We start from the raw sequence: 22798 nt of genomic DNA, 5'->3' as shown, positions 1-22798 counted from the left end.
TGGGTGTAATCCATCACCATTCTTTAGCCCACTCAGCCACCCCAGTTCGGACATGGCCATATGCAAATCAGTCTGAACCTGTGCCTCATGGGAACAGTCCAGCCCGAACTGCCAAGCCATGTCTTCCCTGGACCGGAAACAAGCATCCTGGGAGCGGTTTCGGATTCATAATCCTCATCAGCCAGGCTATCTTGATTCCAGTGGCCAAGTGAGCAAGAGACTCACGTCTGAGCATACCCTGCCACACTTAGGGCGAACAAAGCGATACAAAAGGGGATGATGGACGGAGCGTTTGAGCAAATCAAACACTCACCCCCAGTCAACTGATCTGGGTTTAATCCATCACCATTCATTAGCCCACTCAGCCACCCCAGTTCAGTGTGACAGGGTATGCTCAGACGTGAGTCCCTTGCTCACTTGGCCACTGGATTCAAGATAACCTGGCTGATGAGGATTATGAATCCGAAACCTGTCCCAGGATGCTTGTTTTCGGTCCAGGGAAGACATGGCTTGGCAGTTTGGGCTGAACTGTTCCATGAGGCACAGGGTCAGACTGATTTGCATATGGCCATGTCTGAACTGGGGTGGCTGAGTGAGCTAAAGAATGGTGATGGATTAAACCCAGATCAGTTGACTGTGGGTGAGTGTTTGATTTGCTCAAACGCTCCGTCCATCATCCCCTTTTGTATCGCTTTGTTCGCCCTAAGTGTGGCAGGGTATGCTCAGACTTGAGTCCCTTGCTCACTTGGCCACTGGATTCAAGATAGCCTGGCTGATGAGGATTATGAATCCGAAACCGGTCCCAGGATGCTTGTTTCCGGTCCAGGGAAGACATGGCTTGGCAGTTTGGTCTGGACTGTTCCATGAGGCACAGGGTCAGACTGATTTGCATATGGCCATGTCTGAACTGGGGTGGCTGAGTGAGCTAAAGAATGGTGATGGATTAAACCAGATCAGTTGACTGGGGGTGAGTGTTTGATTTGCTCAAACGCTCCGTCCATCATCCCCTTTTGTATGGCTTTGTTCGCCCTAAGTGTGGCAGGGTATGCTCAGACGTGAGTCCCTTGCTCACTTGGCGACTGGATTCAAGATAGCCTGGCTGATGAGGATTATGAATCCGAAACCGGTCCCAGGATGCTTGTTTCCGGTCCAGGGAAGACATGGCTTGGCAGTTTGGGCTGAACTGTTCCATGAGGCACAGGGTCGGACTGATTTGCATATGGCCATGTCTGAACTGGGGTGGCTGAGTGAGCTAAAGAATGGTGATGGATTAAACCCAGATCAGTTGACTGGGGGTGAGTGTTTGATTTGCTCAAACGCTCCGTTCATCATCCCCTTTTGTATCGCTTTGTTCGCCCTATGTGTGGCAGGGTATGCTAAGACGTGAGTCCCTTGCTCACTTGGCCACTGGATTCAAGATAGCCTGGCTGATGAGGATTATGAATCCGAAACCGGTCCCAGGATGCTTGTTTCTGGTCCAGGGAAGACATGGCTTGGCAGTTTGGGATGGACTGTTCCATGCGGCACAGGGTCAGACTGATTTGCATATGGCCATGTCTGAACAGGGGTGGCTGAGTGAGCTAAATAACGGTGATGGATTAAACCCAGATCAGTTGACTGGGGGTGAGTGTTTGATTTGCTCAGACGCTCCGTCCATCATCCCCTTTCGTATCGCTTAGTTTCTCTATACACCCCTGGCCAATAGAATCTATCTAGGAGATACTTCAATGTTAGTTCCTGTTCGTAGTGACCCCCTCCCGCTTGGTTGTTAGCTAGCTATAAGGCTTGTTCCCTGAAAGCTACCGGGACTATTAACTGTTCCATTTTACCACTCTGTCCCTCACTTGATCTGTATAACAATCCTTTTTTAATGAAAAAATAGGGTCTTACCTTCTCTAGATCGACTTCCTGCACTTGATTCCAGGCATTCGTAAGGGTGCTGACATCTTTCTGGGCCGCCCGAAAACCCTGAGCTGGAGTATTTCCATGTTCTGGAGAAGAGAGTAGACATGAGGCAATAGCTTGGCAAGCATTTGTATATCTCTCTTTATCTCTTCTTTTCTCATTTTTGGATTTTCTTTCTCGATCTCTAGGACTAGCTATATTTTCACTAGAAAAGAGGGCTTCTTGCAGCCACTCAACCTTAGCCTCTTGTTCGGAAGCCTCCATCAGATACTCATGAAACTGGGGTAAGTCTGTACCTAAAAGTATATTTTCTGGGAGTTTTAGAACTACCCCTACTCTCCGTACTTTAGGATATCCATCTATCTCAAGTAATACCTCTGCTAAAGGATATTCCTTAACATCTCCATGGACACATGAGACTAGGACTTTTTCTCCTTCGCATATAGAGTTCAATGAGACTAATTACTGGGCTACAACTGTGTGGTGACAACCCGTATCAAGTAGAGCCTCAATAGGTCAAACGTTGAGTCTAATGGCCTTCTTGTATCTTTTTCTATGGACTCCAGTTAAGAGAACTCTGCCTCGGGACCAACCCACATCCATTGGTTCGGAACCATCATTGTTTAAAGGACAATTCCGTTATATGTGCCCCCACTCTGCACACCTAAAGCACTGGGGTCCCATTTGAGTTAGTGTGATTGCCTTTGGAAAAGGTTTAGGAGCTGGTCTGGGAGTATAAAAAGGTTGTTTGTCCCCACTCTCGGTGGAGTTTCTTGAAGTAGTTTTGGGAAAAATAATAGGGGCTCTTCTTGTTGGGGCTTTGAAATCCGGAGATCTATGATAAGCACAGACTGGGAAGTTAGACTGGGATGTTGTTTTAACCAAGCCCTGGTGTTGTTAGGCAATGCCTCCAGATATTGTTCTAAGAAAATCCGTTCAGTGACTTTTTCTATTGTGGAAGCATGAGGCTGAAGTCACCGGATCCCTAAGTCTCGGACCCGATAGAACAACGCTCAGGGATTATCTTCTGTAACCCATTTTTCCTTTCAAAAGCGAGTTCTGTAATACTCCTGGTCACAACCCAATCTTTCAAGGATGAGTTTCTTGATATCTGGATAAGGAGTTACTCCTGCTGGATTGGCAGCTTGGTAGGCCGCCTGTAGCTCTCCGGATAGTAACGGGGCTATGTATTGGCCCCACCTCTCAGGAGGCCAAGTAGTGGTGGTAGCCACCCTTTCGAAGTTTGTAAAAAGAAATCTGGATCTTCCCCTTCCTGAAACTTTTGCAACACACTGCCGGGTATATCAGGATGTACTCGAGCATTAGAAATAGCATCTGTGAGTCGCAGAATGGCTGTGCCCTGTACTTTCTGGTTACTGGTTAGAAGAACTGCTTGTTCCTTTATGGCAGCGTGGAAAGATTCCCTTTCTTTTTGAGCATTCTGATTTTGTTGCTCCATCACCAATTGTAAATGTCTCTGACCTTCTGCTAATTGCGTAATCATGTCTTGCACTGTCACAGGTTGCGTCATCTTGTTTCAGATGATAGTATCCCACTTCTGACTCCACTGTGATGGTTTGACACCTCTCCCCTTGGGAGTTGAACCCGGAATTACCAGTCTCTCAATCAGTCGTAACCACGTATCTCGTGTGAATATCACAAAGTGTGAATCTTTATTCACTAACAGCAGTCTTGACAGTTTGAGTGTACCACAACACAAAGCGGGGAAATGAACTACAAGTCTGTAAGCACTGTCCTTTAGCGGAGGGTCTTCTTCTTCTTCTATCTTTACTCCTCCCGTACTGCAACCAGGACCGGCGCTCCCCAAAAGGCAAACAAAACCAAAGGAACACTACTGTCACTGTCTATCTGCTAAACTTATAGCTCTGCAGTGTGCTCCCCGTCACCAACATTCCTGGATCACCGAGGATAGTGCAGAATAATCAGAGGTTCGTTGTAAGGCAGGGAAAGGGAGGGTTCGTGTAGGTTTTATCACTCATTCAGGGTCAAGTGCTCTATTTGTGCCACAGTCCCCACAAGCCCTTTCCCGCCAACTTCCTCCTCGACCCTTCCCTCCACGTCTCATGCCTGGAGCTACGGTCCCCCTGGACCGTAGCGGTGGGTATCTTGGTGTCCTGTTGCCTCTGGGGACTACCGGGTACTAGCCTGGTGGTTGTTGGGGAATTCTCCCTCTGCCGCGTCGCGTTGTCCTCCTCAGTCCTCTCGCCGGTTTCCTCCGGTCCTCGGGCTTCTCCCGTAGTCGCCACCTCCCATTTCTCCGTCGTTCTGACTATGTCCTTCCACTCGTGTCTCTTTCCAATCACCCGAACGTCCGCACCTGAGGTAACCGTCGTTTTCCTTCTCTTATCGTGACGTCTCGTCTCCGCTCTGTTGGGCGACTAGACTGCTCACCTTCTCCTCGGAGGATGCCCAGCCGGCCGCCATCTTGGAAATCTCGGCTGCCTCGGTCGTGGGCCAGCCGATATCACAGGTACCTTTGTCGAATTGACTGGTGCATCAAAAGACTGTAAGTGCTACAGTAAAAGACTTAACAAGTCTTGAAGCTCCATGAGCCGTACCAGATGTAGCCCTTTCAGGATAACTTTGGGCATTATGTCAATGTGATTCAAAGTCTTGCTCCTAGGTGCTATAAAATGTCTCAGCAGCTTAAAGGTGCAATTGTCTTCCAGTTTTCCTCATGCTTCAACATTTTAACAGTTCCTTGGTTGGACATTGAGCTTGAATGTTATTTATTGGGTCATGCTGTATCTGAGTTTTTAACCCCTGTCACCTCCTAGAGCAAACCTTGACTGGTCGATTTGAATATGGCATAAGGCGTAGTCCCCAAAGGCAGTATCTTGGTCATCCAATTGGAGAGCATTAGTATTGGTGGCCATTGACATTAATGTAAAATCACTGTGCTCTCGAACGATACTGCAAAGTAATCCCAAAATGTCACAGCACACCAAGAAAAGGGCTTCCAGAGTAAGATTAATTCAAAATATATTTTGCTCTTTCATTATTACTGTTGTAGAAATAATTGTGTAAAATTGATTTTTCACATTTTCTGACATAGCATAAACCTTACATAGTAGAGCCCCTATTCCTTTTATACAAACTTTTTTTGACCGTTTTCAGTTATTACGTTTTACTATGAGAATTGAGATCCAGCAATTATTTCTTTTTTAATGTGGAAATGAAATTGCTGTTCCTTTTCTCATGTACATTATTCTGTGTCTATGTAGAGTGTCAAGGATTTCTGATCACCAGCAGTAGGTCCCCTAACAAACTATGGTGCATGAAAATGTTCCGCTTGTAATGGCTGAGTGCAAAAATGTGTTTTGAAAATTGCAAAGGGCTGCCTATAAAATTGTTTACGATGATGTACTCTTTTGGCCATATTACAAAAACGTTGCACTGGGGAAGAAATAGACCAGGGCAAATCTGCTAACATTTTGTTTTTGCTTGTTTAATAGGGAGTGGAGCATTCAGTATTTCTACCAGGTTAAACATTTTAAAAACTGATTCAGAATTATTTTCTCCACTTTTCAAATGTGCAATTTTAAACTTTCGTCACAGCAAAATGTTGCTCCATTTTTATTAGAATAATAGTAAGAACATTGTTAACGCAATATGTTTTTTAAATAGTCTTTGTGGACTAGGTTTTCTTTCTTAAAATATTTCACACTTGTAAAACACATTTATAACCAGAAAACATGTTCTATATGCTCTATATGTTCACAAAAAGTTTCCGCAAATAACTTTCCCATTGTTCTCCTGGGGCGAAAGTAAAATCTGTAATACAGACAATTGTAAAATGTATTTGCTTTTTATATTATAAAAAAGCATCATAGTTTTCCCCTGTATTTACATGGATGTGTAGTTTCTGTAATATTGCCTATGAAGGACCTTTCACTTGGGCTTTATTTATTTGCACAGCCAGAGCAGTCTCCAATGCATATTAAATATACCAAATAAAGCTGGTTGCTGCCATTGCAGTCAGAGATAGCCTTCTCATGAGCTTACAGTTCAAAGGTGTGGCAGACAACCCTGTCCAGTGTGCTGTAGACTGAAAAATAGGACTATTAAACTAAATTACTAATGGGGGTTGAGTCCCCATGGTTTTTAGTTTTAGCTGCAAGTTTCACTGTTAACCACATTTCCCCTTCCTTACCTCCATTATCTTTTTTTCTTTAGAGGCCCGACCGGATTTGCCATTGCTATCAACCTGCTTTATGGCATGGCTTCTCTGGCCAGTACTTTTGCCCTTCTGCTGGTCACCGAGAGGGCTATCAAGTCTAAGCATGTGCAGTTTGTCAGTGGTGTTTATGTGACCAACTTCTGGCTGTCTGCTCTGCTTTGGGATCTCATCAATTTCCTCATTCCTTGTTTGCTAATGCTGGTGAGTCATTTGCATATGTGTAGATTTGAAGTGTTGAGTCATGGGGAGTTGAAGTAGTTGAATACTGAAATTTACAGCATTCTAGTGGATCAGTACAGAGAGTTACTAGCCCTGTCACTTTGCTTAGTTGTCAATGGCGATTATAAGACTTATTTAAAATGGGATGTAGTGAAGAGGAGTTGAATTTAAATACAAACTGCCTGTGACTAAAGAGTGATTGAGTAAGTGTAGTTCCTCAGTCCTGAAGGATCCTTCATTTTCATAACCAAATGTTCATTAATATACTCATAGGCTGCCATAGATAACCTAGAGTTGTGCTTCCACCCAGAAGATTGAACAGTGAGGTACTATCCTTATCTTGGCTTCCTAAATGAAGCATTTTATAGTTAATATAGTAGAGGATTTAAGAGAAGGTTGTGTTATCTGTTCAGCTCCTTGTTATTTGTCTTTTCTTTCAAGGTGATTTTCTTAGCATTTGATGTCAAAGCATTCACTCAAAACAACCACCTGGTGGATGTCATGCTGATCTTTCTGCTGTATGGTTGGGCTGTCATCCCCCTTATGTACCTGCTCAGCTTCTTCTTCTCTGTTGCTGCCACTGCCTACACCCGCCTTACCATCTTCAACATTCTCTCTGGCACTGCCACCTTCCTGGCTGTCACCATCATGAGCATTCCAGGTGAGTGCATAACCTCCCACTTGCCATCCTCATTTTGCAGGTGCCAGTAGTCCAGGAGCATTCCCTAAATGTGCACAGACTGAGTAACTCTGTGTCAAACTCAAGTTGATTGCAGATGGTTTGACCCTATTTTAAAATTGTTGGACATAGTTAAACAGTCACCTGAGGGAAGCCTAGCTAAAGGACAAAGAGCAGAACTGAGAAATGCATCATATATATTCACCATTAATCCCAGCAGTAGCAATAGCAGAAATGGACTGAAGTTGAAATGTAAACGATCTTTCTCTCTTGGGAGAAGTGACATCTTATTGCATCGTTTTGCAGAATAGTTGCAGAGCTATGTAACAGAAGAGAAGGACCTCAGCACCTGTATTCCTGAGCCAGAGACGGTTGGTGCAGTGCAGTTTACCAGGTTTCATGTTAGGAGACTACAAAAGTCTGTAGGAGAGTTTGTAATTTTCACAAATACCTATCTGATAGAGAACTCTAAATGCAGATTCCTTACCCTATAGTTATTCCCAGGCGTCAGACTGGACCCAGAACTTTTTAGAGAGCAGAACTCCTGTGAACTGGTAGGTGTGGTTCTTTTTGACTTGGCTTTGTTGGCGTTGTCTACGCTGGAAGTGACGTGTGTGGTGCCTATGTAGGCGCCACACCAGCGTAAATCCGGGAAGAGCTACCCCTGCCTTTTGTCCCCTGGTGCGTCAGGATGTCCATTAGGAAAATTGGGTTTAATCTGTGTGGTAACGGTCATCGACAGATGTTTGTGGCAGACCTCATTTGGTGTACCTCTTGTGATTAGGGCGCGACCCCAAAACCTTTGTCGACTGCCTTGCCATATCCCAAGGCCTTGAGGGAGTGCTCCCTCAAGCTCCTCGACTCTGCAACACACAAGATCTTGGTTGAGAGGAAGGTCCTGAGATCGTTTACGGAGGCACTCCAATCCGCTCGTCGCTGCAGTCGAAGTCGTTAGGGAAATCAGGTAAGTCCACCCGCACAAGGAGAGCAAGAAGTCAAAAAGATTTTGACAGAGGTGCTTTGGCCGGGAGTTGGCCCCAACGAACAGCTATTCCCATTCAATAAATCCCTTACTGACGTCCTAGCCCGGGGCCTCATCCAAGCCCTGCATAGAGGCTTCTGTGCATAGGACTAATGCCTTTTGCCACTGTCCCTGCTCCAGGGGTTCCCAGTTTCTCCACCCAGCACATCACCCTGGAGTGTTTGATGGTACAGGTCTTCTCCTCCAAAGTTAACCCTGGTGCATTCCCTACCACTCCACAGTTTAGGCAATCCAAAAGCCTGGATGACTTTCTCCAGCCTGGCACTGCATCTTGTGGTGAAACTCCCATACCATCTAGAAATCAGTTACGCAAGTGTTGCCCATGGTCTCAGAGGCAGCCCGAGCCATACTCTCTCAAACAGTTGGTAATGGGAAGGATGCAGCCAAGTTCACAATGCAGTTGGACATGACAGCCTTGCTGGGCAGAGCAAATTCATAGTCGGTGGCCCTTAGACACCATGCCTTGCTGAGAACCACTGGCTTCTCAGGGGATGTCCAAATTTCGTTCATGGATATGCTCTTTGATGGCTCCTCAGGGAGACGGCAGACTCCGCATTAGGGCCCTTTAGGGACAGAGAGCTACAGCAAGGTCCTTGGGCCTTTCCATGGCCCTTTTTCAACCCTAATCCACCTTCAACCCCTTTTGTGGTCATGGAAGGGGCTTCCAACCACATCTTTACACACCCATCCACCCCGGCCTTCAAACCACACAGTCTTTTTCGTGGCCTAGAATGCTGTTCCTACTGACCACGTGGAACAGACCGCCAGGAAACAAGTCAATCCACCTCACCTCTGCAGTCACAGCCTCCAAACCCCTTTACTATTTCCTCTGGCCATCATGGGCACCCAGCAGGGGCAGGATACGCCATCACCTGCACCACTGGAGATCAATAACTTTTGGAGTTTGCAGCTTGTCCAAAGGGGCTACTCCTTCCTCTTTGTAACCACCCTGCACCCCAACACACACCCATGCCACCTACATACAACAAGCTGACAGAGGACTACCTCTCCTTGCTCTTTCAGAAGGTATTAGATTTCTGGCCAACGGAACTATAGAGAAAGTGATGGCATCAGAAGTAGGTTGTGATTGCTACTCTCTGTCCTAGTCGAGCCCTGACGTTAACTTTGTAATCCCGTATTTACCTCCTTTGCCCATTACATCAAGCCGCGAGTCCCAACTCAGCCTGTTTGGCACAGCCCACTCCTGTAGTTCCTAGAGTTGTCACTCCTTTTCTTGTGAACCCTGCACTGCGGTCTGCCTCCCCAGACTAGGTTGTGTGTCACGTTCTTCCTGCTGTCGAAGATATTTCCTTAGAGGCTACCAAATGTCTTTTGGACATGATGTCGGTGGTTGTATTCAGCATATAGTTTACTTGTGGTATCGCAATATGACATACTCTTGATCCATCCTATAACTGTGGGCTTCTATCTGGTGCCCCAGCCAGACAGACAACGTCGCGTTTCGCTAGGAGCATTGCCACTGCTACAAATCTGTGGTTACTTTTGGGAAACATGTCCACGTATCCCAGTAATGCTAACAGTGGGGAGGGGGTCAGTTGCAGCCCAGTCATCTGCTGTACTGTACTAAATGTCTTGCTAGTAGGTAGCTATTGGGTTACACGTTCATGTCATGTATAAAAAAGGTCGCATTTGTGTTGCATTTGGGGCATCGTGCATATTTAGCGCTACTTATCCGGGCCATCTCTGTGGTGTTACGTAAGCCCGTCTTAGTATCCTAAAATGAATAATTTGTGTCTGTGATTACACTAAAAAAGTTTAGTTTGCATGCAGCATCTTTTCCATATCTTGTCAGTGATTGGTTGCCCTATATCAGCTGTCCAAGCATCTCTGACTTTAGTGTCATGCTGCGGCATTAATGTCAGGCACGCCTTGTACAGTGGTGACGTAATGTGCTCCCCACTATTGTCTGTAATTACTAATGTGAGTGGTACAAACTCTTGAGGCTCAATAGGGTAAGTTGGTATGATTTCCCTAAGTGTGCTCTGTATACGGGTCAGTACAAACCGGTCCATGAATGTGGCTGATGAGAAGAGGTGGTCTTCCGACAGGGAGAATATGTGCCCATTAGAGAACAAGTCCCCTTTGGTCCTGGAATGTGGCTGATGAGAAGCAGGTTTCTTCCGACCGGGAAAATATGTGACCTTTAAGGAACAAGTCCCCTATGGTATTTATCCCCAGTTGGTCCAGAGTGCGCTTAGTCAAGGCATCCAGTGTTGGAGGTATCCATAGGTTGGCGAGTATTGGCAGTGCGGGAGAGTATAATGTCACCCCCCCCCATCCTCCTGAGTAGTTTTTTCCATGCACAGCAGGTAGTAGATAACGTTTGAATGTCCTGCAGGTAGCGTGATATCCCTACAGGTAGGAGTGTGTCCAGTTGGGTGGGATCAGCTAGGTCCCTCTCCGGTTTGGCATGGGGTATTCGCGTGTCCGGGTGGTACCAGTGCCAAGCATATCCACACTGCTCCACAATGTAGTATAATTGCATATCTGGTACCCCAAATCCCCCCCTTATCATAAGCCATAAGCGTGTCCCAGGTCACTCTTGGCTGCTTCCCCCCCCCAACCAATTTTATTAAGAGTGTGCGGACCTGTTTAAACAAAGCGTTTGTGAGTGGGATGGGTATATTTGAGAAGAGGTAGAGCAGTCGGGGTAGTACCACCATTTTGATAATAGCTATCCGCCCAGCCATTGATATAAGGCAATTTAACCCATCGCTCCACCTGTGTTTGTAATTGTTGCATCACTGAGCCATAGTTGAGACGCAACACTTGTTCTTTGTCTCTATGCAAGTGGATTCCAAGATATTTTGTCTCAGTTTTACACTTCAGATGTGCCCCAATTGATGTGGAGGCAGGATAGGGCTCCAAATGCACAATTTCCACTAATAGCGGCTGGAGGTTGACCGCTGGTGTTCTAACATACTGCACCACGTCATCCGCATACAGAGTCACTAACAGCGGACCATGTTTAAACTAAAGACCTCTGTGCATGTGGTCCTTCTGGAAATAGCGCATGAGCAGGTCCATTGCAATTATGATCAGTAACCGGGATAGTGGGCATCCCTGCCTGGTGCCTCTGGTTGTGGAGAAGCCTCCGTTATCGTGCAGTTAAATCGTATACAGGCTGATGGTGCAGTATACAATAGTCTAATCAAGGCTGCAAAGACCTTCTGGACGCCCACCTTATCCAGTACGGCATGTAGGAAGGGCCACTCCATGGAGTCAAACGCCTGCTCAGCATCTAAAAAAGCTGCCACTGCAGGAGGAGCAGGGTTAATTTTATTAACTACTGAAAAGAAGGTCCTTAAGTTTAATGCTGTAGACCTATGCCTTATCAATCCAGTTTGTGCTAGTGCTATGATCTGCTCCATAGGAAGGGACAGTCTAGTCGCCAGCATCTTTGCTAATATTTTATCATCAAAATTAAGGAGTGAAAGCGGTCGGTATGAACTTCACTTTTCGGGATCTTTGCCAGGTTTCGGTAGCAGGATAAGGACCGCCTCTCTAAACGAAGGAGGGAGAATTCCTTCTTCTAAGGCTTCTGCATATACCTCTAGGAGGTGAGGGGCCAGTAGGCTCTTATAGGCCTTGTAGAAGGCACCAGAAAAATCATCGCGGCCAGGGGCCTTGGAGTCGTCCATATCCTCAGTGGCTAGTTCTATCTCTTCGGCAGAGAAAGGTTCACTTAAAAAAGTGTCTGGGGGCGTCAGGAAGCCAGACCATGACTATCTCGCCTAAATACTCCTTTGAACACCCCCCCCCCGCGCGCTGGTCACTGTTCCGCTTCTGGCGTAGTGGCTCATCTTTTGAGTGAGGCCACTGGCACTTTGCTAATAGGAGTAACGTGGGTAACGCACATTTTCCGTAGTTCCTTTTATTGTGTTGCGCCTCTTTGCCGATCGCCCAACCTCAGGCCAGGTCACAGCCTATGGAATCCTTGCGCTTCGTATGCCCTAGTCCTTAAGCTGGTGGGGAGAGGGTAATAGTGTCTGTGCTCCGCGCCACAATAACAGCCTTCGAGTGCACTGTAGCTGTGGAGCTCTTACTTGGATTGAAGGGGGGGGCCAGTCCTACCGTGCATCCGACAGTCTGCTGCTTCCTATCGCTGTACACCTTTGGTTCCAGCTGCACGGCACAGCTAACCTCTATGTTTACGTTGTGCTGGTAAGGGAGACAGCTTTTTACGCTGTACTCACTGCACTTTCTCGGAGCGCCGCAATTGCGCTCCTGTTCTCCGTGAAGTTTTGGCTCCCATGCCTGAGCCGCGATGGTAGGTGCCTGCTTGCTGATGGTCCGCGGGGCAAGGGGAGGAGGAATATCCGCCTACTTGTATATCACAGCGGACTCCAGAGACACTGCGCTCGTGGGCACGGCACCCTCACTGTAGCGCTGAAGGAGTGGAGCTCAAATGCCCCGGGTGCACATTTTGCTTTCCGGGACCTGTAAAGTTTTCCCAGACGATTACTCTGCACAGCGGTGGCTCGGAGGAGCGACAGTAAGCTCTTTGGCTGTACTAGGTGCTCCGGTTTCCAAAACACTGCATTCTGTGGGCGTTGATGTGGATTATCACCGCATTTGGGGTATCGTGCGCGGGGCTTCCACAGAGCTTCAGCTCCAAGCGGCCATTACGGTTGCTGGTCCGGCCACACCCCCCAAGAACGGGGAGAACCTTGGTTGGATTTGTTCACCTCTGTCAAGAACGTGCAATGTCAGCAGAATTGGGCGCTGAAGTTTCCAAGGCTGCTCACGCTCGGAGATGTTTTTAGTTTCTAGTTGGGCTTAGGCCTCCTGCACAACCTTTCCACCAATATCACTACAGCCCAAAGTCCTCATGAAGATCAGGAGCGAATGTGCCCAAAGTCATTCTTGTAGTGCCGGATTGAGTATGGAGAATCTGGTATCTGAGCTGTGGAGCATGAGGACAGGTCCTCAGATCAGACTCCCTCTTCGGGAGATTCTTTGGTCGCAGCAACAGGCAGAGTTTTGCACCCAAACGATGCGTGGATTGAGCGACGACAATTGACAGCTTTCGACCTGACGCCCAAAGTTTGAAATGTTATCTTGGCAGGCAGGCAGGCGTCCCTCCACCAACACAGTATACGCCTGTCATTGGCGCAAGTTCTTGATGTTATCTACATACAAACAAATTGACCTCCCTAACTGCACCCCTTTCCCAGGTTCTTTTGTTCATTCTTACCCTAGCCCAGCAGGGCTCTGCTTTGGGCACATTGAAAGGTTTTGTGTCTGCCATATTGGTATTTCTGCAGTTGCCTGATCAGCCATCACTTTTCAAATACCCAATCGTAAATAGGTTTTGCAAAGGTCTTCAACATATGTTTCCACCAGCTCCTTTCATTGTGTCGAATTGTGACTTCAACCTAATTCTCAAATTTTTGATGTGTGCTCTTTTTGAGCTGCCCACTCAGGCTCCTTACCATAAAAATGACCTTCCTAGTGGCGATAACATCTGCCTGGAGAGTCGGTGAGCTACTGGCACTGTCATCACAGCCTTCCTACTGTACCATCTACACTGATAAATTGTCCTGTCCCTTTGCCCTAGAGCATCCTAACTGCCGAAGGTGGCAACTCCCGTTCATGTAGGCCAGTCCATCACTTTGCCTACCTTGTATGCTCCGCCTCACCCCACTAAAGAAGAGGAGAGACTCCATCGGCAGGACCCAAAAATAGTGTTGTTCTACCTTGACCACACAAGTTCTGGGTGGATGATCAACTTTGTGGGGTATGTTGGTGCCACAAAAGGAAAGGCGATGCAAAAATGGACCATCTCATGATGGATAGTGCACTGCATCAAAATCTGCTACGCATTGGCCAAAAAGCCTACATTTGAGGAACAGTTCTCAGAAGAGATCTAAACCTTCCCAGTCCCCGAGGCAGGGGCCACCAGCCCGCCACCACAACCTCCTATCCCTAGAACTCTCACTCCTACAGTATATACAGCACTTCCTCAACCTCACACATCACCATGTCCATCATTGCCACACACTCCAGGACCTCTTCAGTCATCACAGTCTTTCTTCTGACTGAACTACTGAGACTTTGACTGTTGGAGCCTTCATGACCCACAGGACACATACCATGACCCTTTAAAACCCGGGAATGTGGATGGCCCTTTAAACAGGACAACGTAGATCCCCCAATACAACAATGATCTTGAGCCCTATCCTTTTGAGGCCTCCCCACCGGTTGTTACCAGTCTCTCCCAAGCAGTACAGAAAGGGTGGCGCTGCACATCAAAGCAAAGCTACAAGTGGTAGAGGACAAGAGTGATTTCTTAGTTGAAACCTTCTCTATGACCAGTCCAGTACCACCACATACTCACAAGCATGATGAAATCCACCACAAGATCTTTAAAGACATAGTCAAGGTTCGATCAATCAATCTACATGTTGAAATATGGGGGCGTCCCAGATGACATAGCGTACATGTATGTGGGGTCAGGTTCTCGCAGGATCTCTGGTGGTTTGTGTAGCAAGGAAAAGAACCCTGGCGGAGGGTGACAGGAGACTCTCCTCGTCCAAAAACGAGAACAAGAAGATTAATGTCGTAGAGGAATGGGTGGCTATAGGGGGCAGCCAAATAGTGGATAATCGCTAATTTGGTGGACTGCTCCCCAGTCTAGACATAAAGAACACATACTTACTCTTCCTGTTCATCAGCACACCATCACAACTTGCGCTTTGTGGGAAGTGGACAACCCTGCCTATTCAAAGTACTATGCTTCAGGAGCACAACAGCCAGACAGTGTTTACTAAATGTCTAGCTGCGGAGGCTGCGTATCCTGCACATGCTATTCTTTAGTTTTATTTCAGAGAAAATTGTCTGATGAAGAGCAGCAGCAGGTAACTGTGCTTAGCATACGCTCAGGTTTCAGTGTCACTATTATACACACGCTAGGTTTGAATGCCAAAACGTCACATCTCATGCCACAGCAGAGACATCCTTTTCTAGGAGTTGTTCTAAACTCCAACACAGGAAAACCCTAACCAAGTCAAGAGAGTGAGATGGCATGCAAATTGCTGTTACTTTTTTTCAGGCATTCACATTCTCTCATGTGAGGACATTAATGAAACTGTTGTGTTTGGTAACATGCATAGCCATAGTGCTGCGCAGAAGATTACACAAGTTCATTGGAGAAGTGCTTAGCAGGGCAATGGTCACAAGTGGAGGGTCAATGGGAAGATCTTGTGCTGGTAGAGCTCAGAACTCCGCATGCTCTCATGTGGTGGAACAAAACAAATTTGTACCTAGGGAAAAGCCATTCCTTGACCTGTTACCTTAAGTGATTATTACCACACACACCTCACCTTAGGGTGGAGAGAACTTCTCTCCCATATGGCTGTTCAGGGAACCAGGACTCGAGAGCATCAGGGACATCACATCAACTACTTCATGATTGCAGTGATACAATTTGGTACTCAGGGCATTTTTCACTCTCTAACGAAGCAAACAGTACTCATCAAAGATGTACAACATGACAGCCACATACAACATCCAGAAACCAGTGGGTACTCGGATGTCCTTGCTGTCACTGTTACCAAAAGATTTGGTATTGGGCCATACAGATTCACAAGCTGTTTGATGCAGGATCCAAAAACGTTACCATAAGTTTCCCACAGTCCATGGGGAACGGACTATGGATTTACTAGTCCAGGGTATTTGTTTACACTATTCCTCCACAGTTACTTAACTCATATGTGGTGAGGATGATGAAGCAAGTATCAGTGACACTCATTCTCCTGGTTCCAATTCTTCCAAAAATGTCGGTACATCCCTACAAGAAGTTACCAAATGGACCAGACCTCATGACACAGTATCAGAAGTCAGCTCTGGCACCAGAGGTCCTAGAGTTTGATTAGCTTGATCTCCCACAGAAATATATGCAAATCTTACACGAAACACTAACTCACCATGCATGTCTGTTACTCTTCGAAATGGAAAAGATTTGTCCACTATTGTTTAGGCCAACAGGTAGACCCCTTGAAAGCATCTCTTCAGAGTATATTCTGTTCTTTATTACATTGCAGTTGGCATACCCTTCTATTTGTTTATATTTAACTGAAATGGCAGCCTACATGCAAAACCGGGAACACTTGTCACTTTTTTTTAATACATGCCATTAAGATATCCATGGGAAGCCTTAAAATGACTATTCCTTCAGCTCCTTCAGCACCAGCCTGGAATTTGAAAATAGTTTTAAAAAGGTTGATGGGATCTGCTTTGGAGCTACTTTATTTTTGTGGCATGCGATTCGTGTCTTGGAAAATAACTGTTTTAGTAGCTATCACCTCACTTAGAATAAATAAATGGGATATGCACTAATCATGAAGGATTCTTTCATTCATGCACATAAAGCGGTAGAGAAGTCTTTAGAAATTCCTCCCAAGAGTAGTTTCCCCTTTCCATATCAACCAGACAGTTTGCAGCTTTTGAAAATTGTGGCTTCTGTCGTATAAAGGGCATTGCATACACTTGATGTCAATAGGGCTTTAATATATTACAATGACAGAATTATTCCCATCCGAAAGGCAAAACGACTCTCTGTGGTTTTGCTAAACCCCACATAGTAAGCCCATTTCCAAGAGTGGGATTGCCAGATAGATTATCTGCGCCAAAACATGCTACACTGAAGGTAAGTGCAGTTATGTGCAGTGCCAAGAGTGCATTCTACTCAAAAGAAAGCAGCCACTATGGCTTTCTTATGAAACATGCCCATTGCAATTTTTTGTAAAGCTGCCACATGGTCAACACCACACACATGTTCACCAAACACTACTGTGATGGCATACAAGCCCGTCAGGATTTTTTAATTAGTCAAGAGTTTTAGGAACTTTGTTCAAACATCTGCATCATCTGCTCGCTAGCTACCATTTACAGGATGAACTGCTTTACAGCTTATGCAGAGCATGTGTTTCTTCACCCGGACATTCTACTGATGGACCGTGTTACCCTGTAACATCTGTTCTATAGTATTGGATCTTTCATAGATCCACATGCTTGAATCATTACAAAGCAGTAATGTGTTATACATATGTCAAACAGGCTGTAAAACAACATATTTAGTACCCAATTCATATCGTTTAAAAAAAGCTAAACTTCAGCCAGTCAAGCTACAGCACCCTGTTAACTACTCTCCATAGGGGCTACCATACTTTAGATTTTCAACAGCATGTTGTAATTAGAAATGGGGGTCTCTAGTTGGCAATTGTTTGCACCTTTGTTCAAGTAGGGACCCTTCCTTCTAGTCAGGATAAGGGGGATACACTTCTGAAATAACCCCTACTCACCCCCTTGGTAGCTAGGCACAAGCAGCCAGGGTTATCTCAGAGACAGTGTTTCAAGCATTTGCACATAACCAACAGTAATACAGTGAAAACACTACAAAAGGACACCACACCAGTTGAGAAAAATATCCAGTACTTTATATATTCAAAACAAGACCAAAACAATAAACATCCAACATACAATACGTAGAAATATGCACTTTGCAAGAATAACCTTAAAAATGCAGTTCCTTGAAGTTGGTAGCTCTGTCCTGTGCTACCACCATACTGAAAACCACAGAATCCAACAGTTCCATCTGACCGCGTCGTTCGAGTAGTCGGCAGACTTGTAAACAGTGCCTTTTCGATGCGGCCGATCACATTGGTGCGAGTCAGTCATGGCAACCATTGCGGTTGGGATGTGAGGTGAATCGGTGTAGCGTGCGGTGCCCTCAAGGCACGGTGCAAGCAGCGGTTTGGTGACGGTCGTCCAGTGGCGTCGGTGAGACCAGGGTTGCGATGCTTTAGGAGGTGGGGCTTGTTTCTGTGCTGCCAGGTCATATCAATCAATCAATCAATCAATCAAATCATTTATATAGCGCACTACTCACCCGGAGGGTCTCAAGGCGCTGGGGGAGGGGGTCCGCTACTGCTCGAACAGCCAGGTCTTGAGCTGCTTCCTGAAGGCGAGGTGGTCTTGTGTCAGGCGGAGGTGGGTCGGAAGGGAGTTCCAAGTCTTGGCGGCCAGGTAGGAGAAGGACCTTCCTCCTGTGGTGGCTCTTCGGATGCGGGGGACGGCGGCGAGGGCGTGGCTGGTCGATCGAAGCTGGCGTTTGGGAGCGTAGAAGTTGAGGCGGCTGTTGAGGTATCCTGGGCCTTGGTTGTGTGGGGCTTTGTGTGCGTGGGTGAGGAGCCGGAAGGTGATTCTCTTGTTGACCGGGAGCCAGTGCAGATCTCTCAGGTGTCCGGAGATGTGGCTGCGGCGGGGGATGTCCAGGATGAGTCGTGCTGAGGTGTTCTGGATCCGCTGGAGTCTCTTCTGGAGTTTGGCGGTGGTTCCGGCGTAGAGGGAGTTGCCGTAGTCCAGACGGCTAGTGACGAGGGCCTGGATGACCGTCTTCCTGGTCTCGGTGGGTATCCATCGGAAGATCTTACGTAGCATGCGCAGGACGTTGAAGCACGACGAGGAGACGGCGTTGACTTGTCTGGTCATGGAGAGGGAGGAGTCCAGGATGAAGCCCAGGTTGCGAGCGTGGTCTGTTGGAGCTTGCATCGGTCGTCCCAAACTGCAGTTTGGGTGAGGCGGTGTGTCGCGAGATTTACGAGCGGTGCTTCCAAGCCACGATGCGGTCACGGATTGTGAAGTCAGCAGGCAGCGACGGCATTGGTGAGACCAGGGCCGCTAAGAGAAGTGAGGCGGTGCGGAGTGCTGTGCCCACTGGTCACGGTGCAAGCACCGGCTCGGCGGCGGCGTCAGTCGTCTGTGAGACCAGGGTTGCAGTGCGAGATGCGGCAGTGCCCTCTGCGGTGCCTTCAGGACACAGAGCCAGTGACTGAGTCGGTTGCTTTTTCCCCATCTGCGATTCTTGACCCCACCAGGTAGGTCGCTCCCCCACCACACCGCTCCGCCTGTGTGTCCCTGCTCCAGCTGCCGCTGTTGAGGAAGTTCGAGGCCCTCCACCACCCGCTGGCTACCACCTGCGCCTCATCCCTGGTGGCCAGTGGTAGGCCGTAGGGTTGTTCATCTTCCGCTTTATTGTTTTATGGTATTGCCTGTATTTCATTGTTGTGTCTGTGACTGCTGTTGTTCTGTCTTCCCCCGCTGCCTGTTCGTGGTCTATGCCCGTTTTCCTCCCTCTGTTCCCCTTGCTGTCCCCGTGTCTCTCAGCCCGGTTTTTCCTTCTGTACCCCTCGCTGCCCCTGTGTCTCTGCCCAGTTTTTCTTCTCTACCCTTCACTGCTCCCTTGTCTCTGCCCGGTTTTTGCTTCTGTACCCCTCACTGCCCCCCGTGTCTCTCAGCCCGGTTTTACCTTCTGTTCCCCTCGCTGCCCCTGTGCCTCTCTGCCCGTTTTTGCCTTCTGTTTCTCAGCTGCCCCTGTATTCTTGTTCCCTTTTGCCTTCTGTGACACTCGTTTTTCCTGTATTTCTGTGCCCTTTTTGCCTTCTGTGGCACTCGTTTTTTCCCTGTATTTCTGTGCCCTCTTGCCTTCTGTGCCATTCATTTTTTCCCTGTACTTTTGTGCCCTCTTGCCTTTTGTGACACTCGTTTTTCCTCGTTTTTTGTGCCCTCTTACCTTCTGTTCCCTTCATCGTCCCTCACCGCCCCCGCTGCTGGGTCCCCTGCGCCGCGCCCCCCTTTCTGCCCACTCGCTGCCGCCACCTCCCGCCTCCCAGCTGCTCCTCCCTCCCACCTCCCCATATATGCCGGCCGTAGTGTGACCGCGCCCGTGGCGGGCCTAGGGCAAGCTCGTCCGCACCTGGACCGCGCCCAGCGCCAGCACCCCTGGCCCCCGCACCCGCCACGACGACCGCCGCCACTACGACGCCAGCACTCTGCACGCTCTCAACTCCGGAGGGACCCACACCTGCTTCAAGGCTGCCCGAAACGCACACACGGTCCCTTTACCTGCCGGAACTGCAGCGACTCCAGCCTCAGAGCCGACGAAACACCCGCCAAGAAAGACCTCAACCACCTTCGATGCATACTACTGAACACCTGCTTCGCACGCAAACACGCCGTCGAGCTCTGAGACCTGCTCAACACAATATCCCCGGACGTCGCCTTCCTGACAGAGACCTGGTTGAACAACTCCTCCGCACCACACATCACCATAGCCATCCCAGACGGCTACAAGATCACCCGCAGAGACCGCACCAACAAAGTCGGAGGAGGAATTGCCGTCGTCCACAAGAACAGCATCAGGGTCTCGACTATCACCGACGACGCGCTCAGCACCGCCGAACACATGCACTTCCATATCCACACAGACCCTAACTCCACCCTCAGAGGCACCCTCGTCTACTGACCCCTCCCCCGGACACCGTCCCCAGTTCAGCAACTCCATCGCCGACTTCATCAGCACGCACGCCATGACCTCCACTGACTGCATCCTCCTCAGAGACCTGAACTTTCACCTTGAGAACAACAACAACAACTCCACAACCCTGATCGATAACCTCGCCAACCTCGGACTGAAGCAACTCGTCACAACGCCCACCCACTCCGCTGGCCACACGCTCGACCCCGTCTTCTCCTCAATCCTGCACGTCTCCGTCAGCCACACCACCAAACTCCTCTGGACCGACCACCGCTGCATCCACTTCGCCCACCACACACCACCTCACCCAACCGATCCCCCGCCGCTGCTGGAGCAAAATCACCGAAGACCAACTACATGCAAACCTCACTCTCAGCCCACTCACCGAACCCTCCAACACTGACGAAGCTGCCCACAGCCTCAGACGCTGGATCGAGGACTGCGCCAACACCCTCGCCCTGCTGAAGAAACCCCCACCCCCCCACAGAGACACCAGCAAGAGGCCAGCTGATTCACCCCAGAACTTCTTGCCTCCAAGCAAGCCTGCCGGAAATTAGAGAAGGAATGGCACAGTGAACAAACTCCAGACAGCCACGCAGCACACAAGGACGCCATCCACAACCACCACCACCACCTCATCAGGGCCCGCAAGAGGACCTCCTTCAAAGACCACCTGGACAACAACGCACACAATAGCAAGGATCTCTTCAACATTGTGAAGGAACTCTCCAACCCCAGCTCCAACACCAACGACATTCCGCCGTCGCAAGCCCTGGCGACTCCCTCACCACCTTCTTCCACAGCAAGATAGCAGACATCCACGACAGCTTCAACACCCAGACACCCCCAACAGACAAGTACACAACAGACCCTCCGCACACCATCGACCACGACCCTCTGCTAGCCTGGGCCAGCGTGAGCATCGATGACACCATCAAGACCATAAGCACAATCCACTCCGGCTCTCCGTTAGACCCATTCCTGCACCACATCTTCAACGAAGCAAGCAGCTTCATCGCACCCCACCTGCACAACGTCATCAATCTCTCCCTCGAGACCGCGACCTTCCCAGAGAGCTAGAAACACGCCGAGATCAACACCCTACTAAAAAAACCTAAGGCAGACCCAAGAGACCTCAAGAACTTTCGGCCCATCTCTCTGCTCCCCTTCCTGGTCAAGGTCATCGAGATAATCGTCAACAGACCGCTAACCCGATACCTCGAAGAAAACAGAATCCTGGACCCTTACCAATCAAGGTTCCGCAGCAACCACAGCACCTAGACTGCCCTCGTTGCCGCCACCGACGACATCAGGACCCTGCTGGACAGCGGTGAGAACGCAGCACTCATCCTCCTAGACCTCTCCGCCGCCTTCGACACCGTATGCCACCGCACTCTACACGCACGCCGCAGGGATCCGAGACAAGGCACTGGAATGGACCACCTCCTTCCTCTCCGGCAGAACCCAGAGCGTCCGCCTCCCCCATTCCGTTCCAAAGCCTCCAAGATCATCTGCAGTGTAACCCAGGGATCCTCTCTCAGCGCGACACTGTTCAACATTTACATGGCTCCCCTCGCACACGTCGCCCGACAGCACGACCTCAACATAATCTCCTACGCCGACGACACTCAACTGATCCTCTCCCTCACCAAGGACCCCATAACCGCCAAAGCCAACCTTCACGACGGAATGAAGGCCGTCACCGACTGGATGAAGATCAGCCGTCTGAAGCTGAACTCAGACAAGACGTAGGTCCTCATCTTCGGCTCCAACCCTTCAGCCTGGGACGACTGCTAGTGGCCGACGGCACTGGCGGCAGCCCGATACCCACTGACCATGCACGCAACCTGGGAATCATCCTCGACTTAACGCTCTCAATGACCAAGCAAGTCAACGCTGTCTCCTCCTCCTGCTTCAACACCCTCTGCATGCTCCGCAAGATCTACAGATGGATCCCAACAAATACAAGAAAGACAGTCACCCAGGCCCTTGTCAGCAGCAGACTCGACTACGAAAACGCCCTCTACGCGGGAGCCCCGACCAAGCTCATCAAACGACTACAACACATCCAAAACGCCTCGGCACGACGTACCACGACACAGCCACATCACCCCCCACTTGAGAAACCTGCACTGGCTCCCTGTCAACAAGAGGATATCCTTCAAGCTCATCATCCATGCACACAAAGCACTCCACAAGACCGGGCCAGCCTACCTCAACAGACGGCTCTCCTTCTACATCCCTAACCGCCAGTTATGCTCCGCCGACCTCTCACTCGCCACCGTCCCGCGCATCCCAAGAACAACCACCGGCGGGAGATCCTTCTCCCACCTCGCCACCAAGACATGGAACACCCTCCCACTGAGCCTACGACAGACCCAAGACCTGCTGACCTTTAGGAGGATACTCAAG

The 22798-nt window shown here is 48.8% G+C and overlaps 1 protein-coding gene across 1 annotated transcript in view; it reads left to right on the top strand.

The window, feature by feature from the left end:
* ABCA3 (ATP binding cassette subfamily A member 3) overlaps nucleotides 1-22798 on the top strand; it is a 633557-nt gene that overhangs the window by 530289 nt on the left and 80470 nt on the right. The window contains exons 21-22 of the mRNA XM_078663005.1: nucleotides 6103-6307; nucleotides 6767-6986. Coding sequence (XP_078519131.1) covers nucleotides 6103-6307; nucleotides 6767-6986 — 425 coding nt within the window. The remainder of the gene's footprint in view (nucleotides 1-6102; nucleotides 6308-6766; nucleotides 6987-22798) is intronic.

The sequence above is a fragment of the Lissotriton helveticus genome, chromosome 10 (assembly GCF_964261635.1).
Source record: "Lissotriton helveticus chromosome 10, aLisHel1.1, whole genome shotgun sequence".
Lineage (NCBI taxonomy): Eukaryota > Metazoa > Chordata > Amphibia > Caudata > Salamandridae > Lissotriton > Lissotriton helveticus.
Note: the sequence above shows the minus strand (reverse complement) of the source record. Positions and strands in the feature narration are given on the sequence as shown.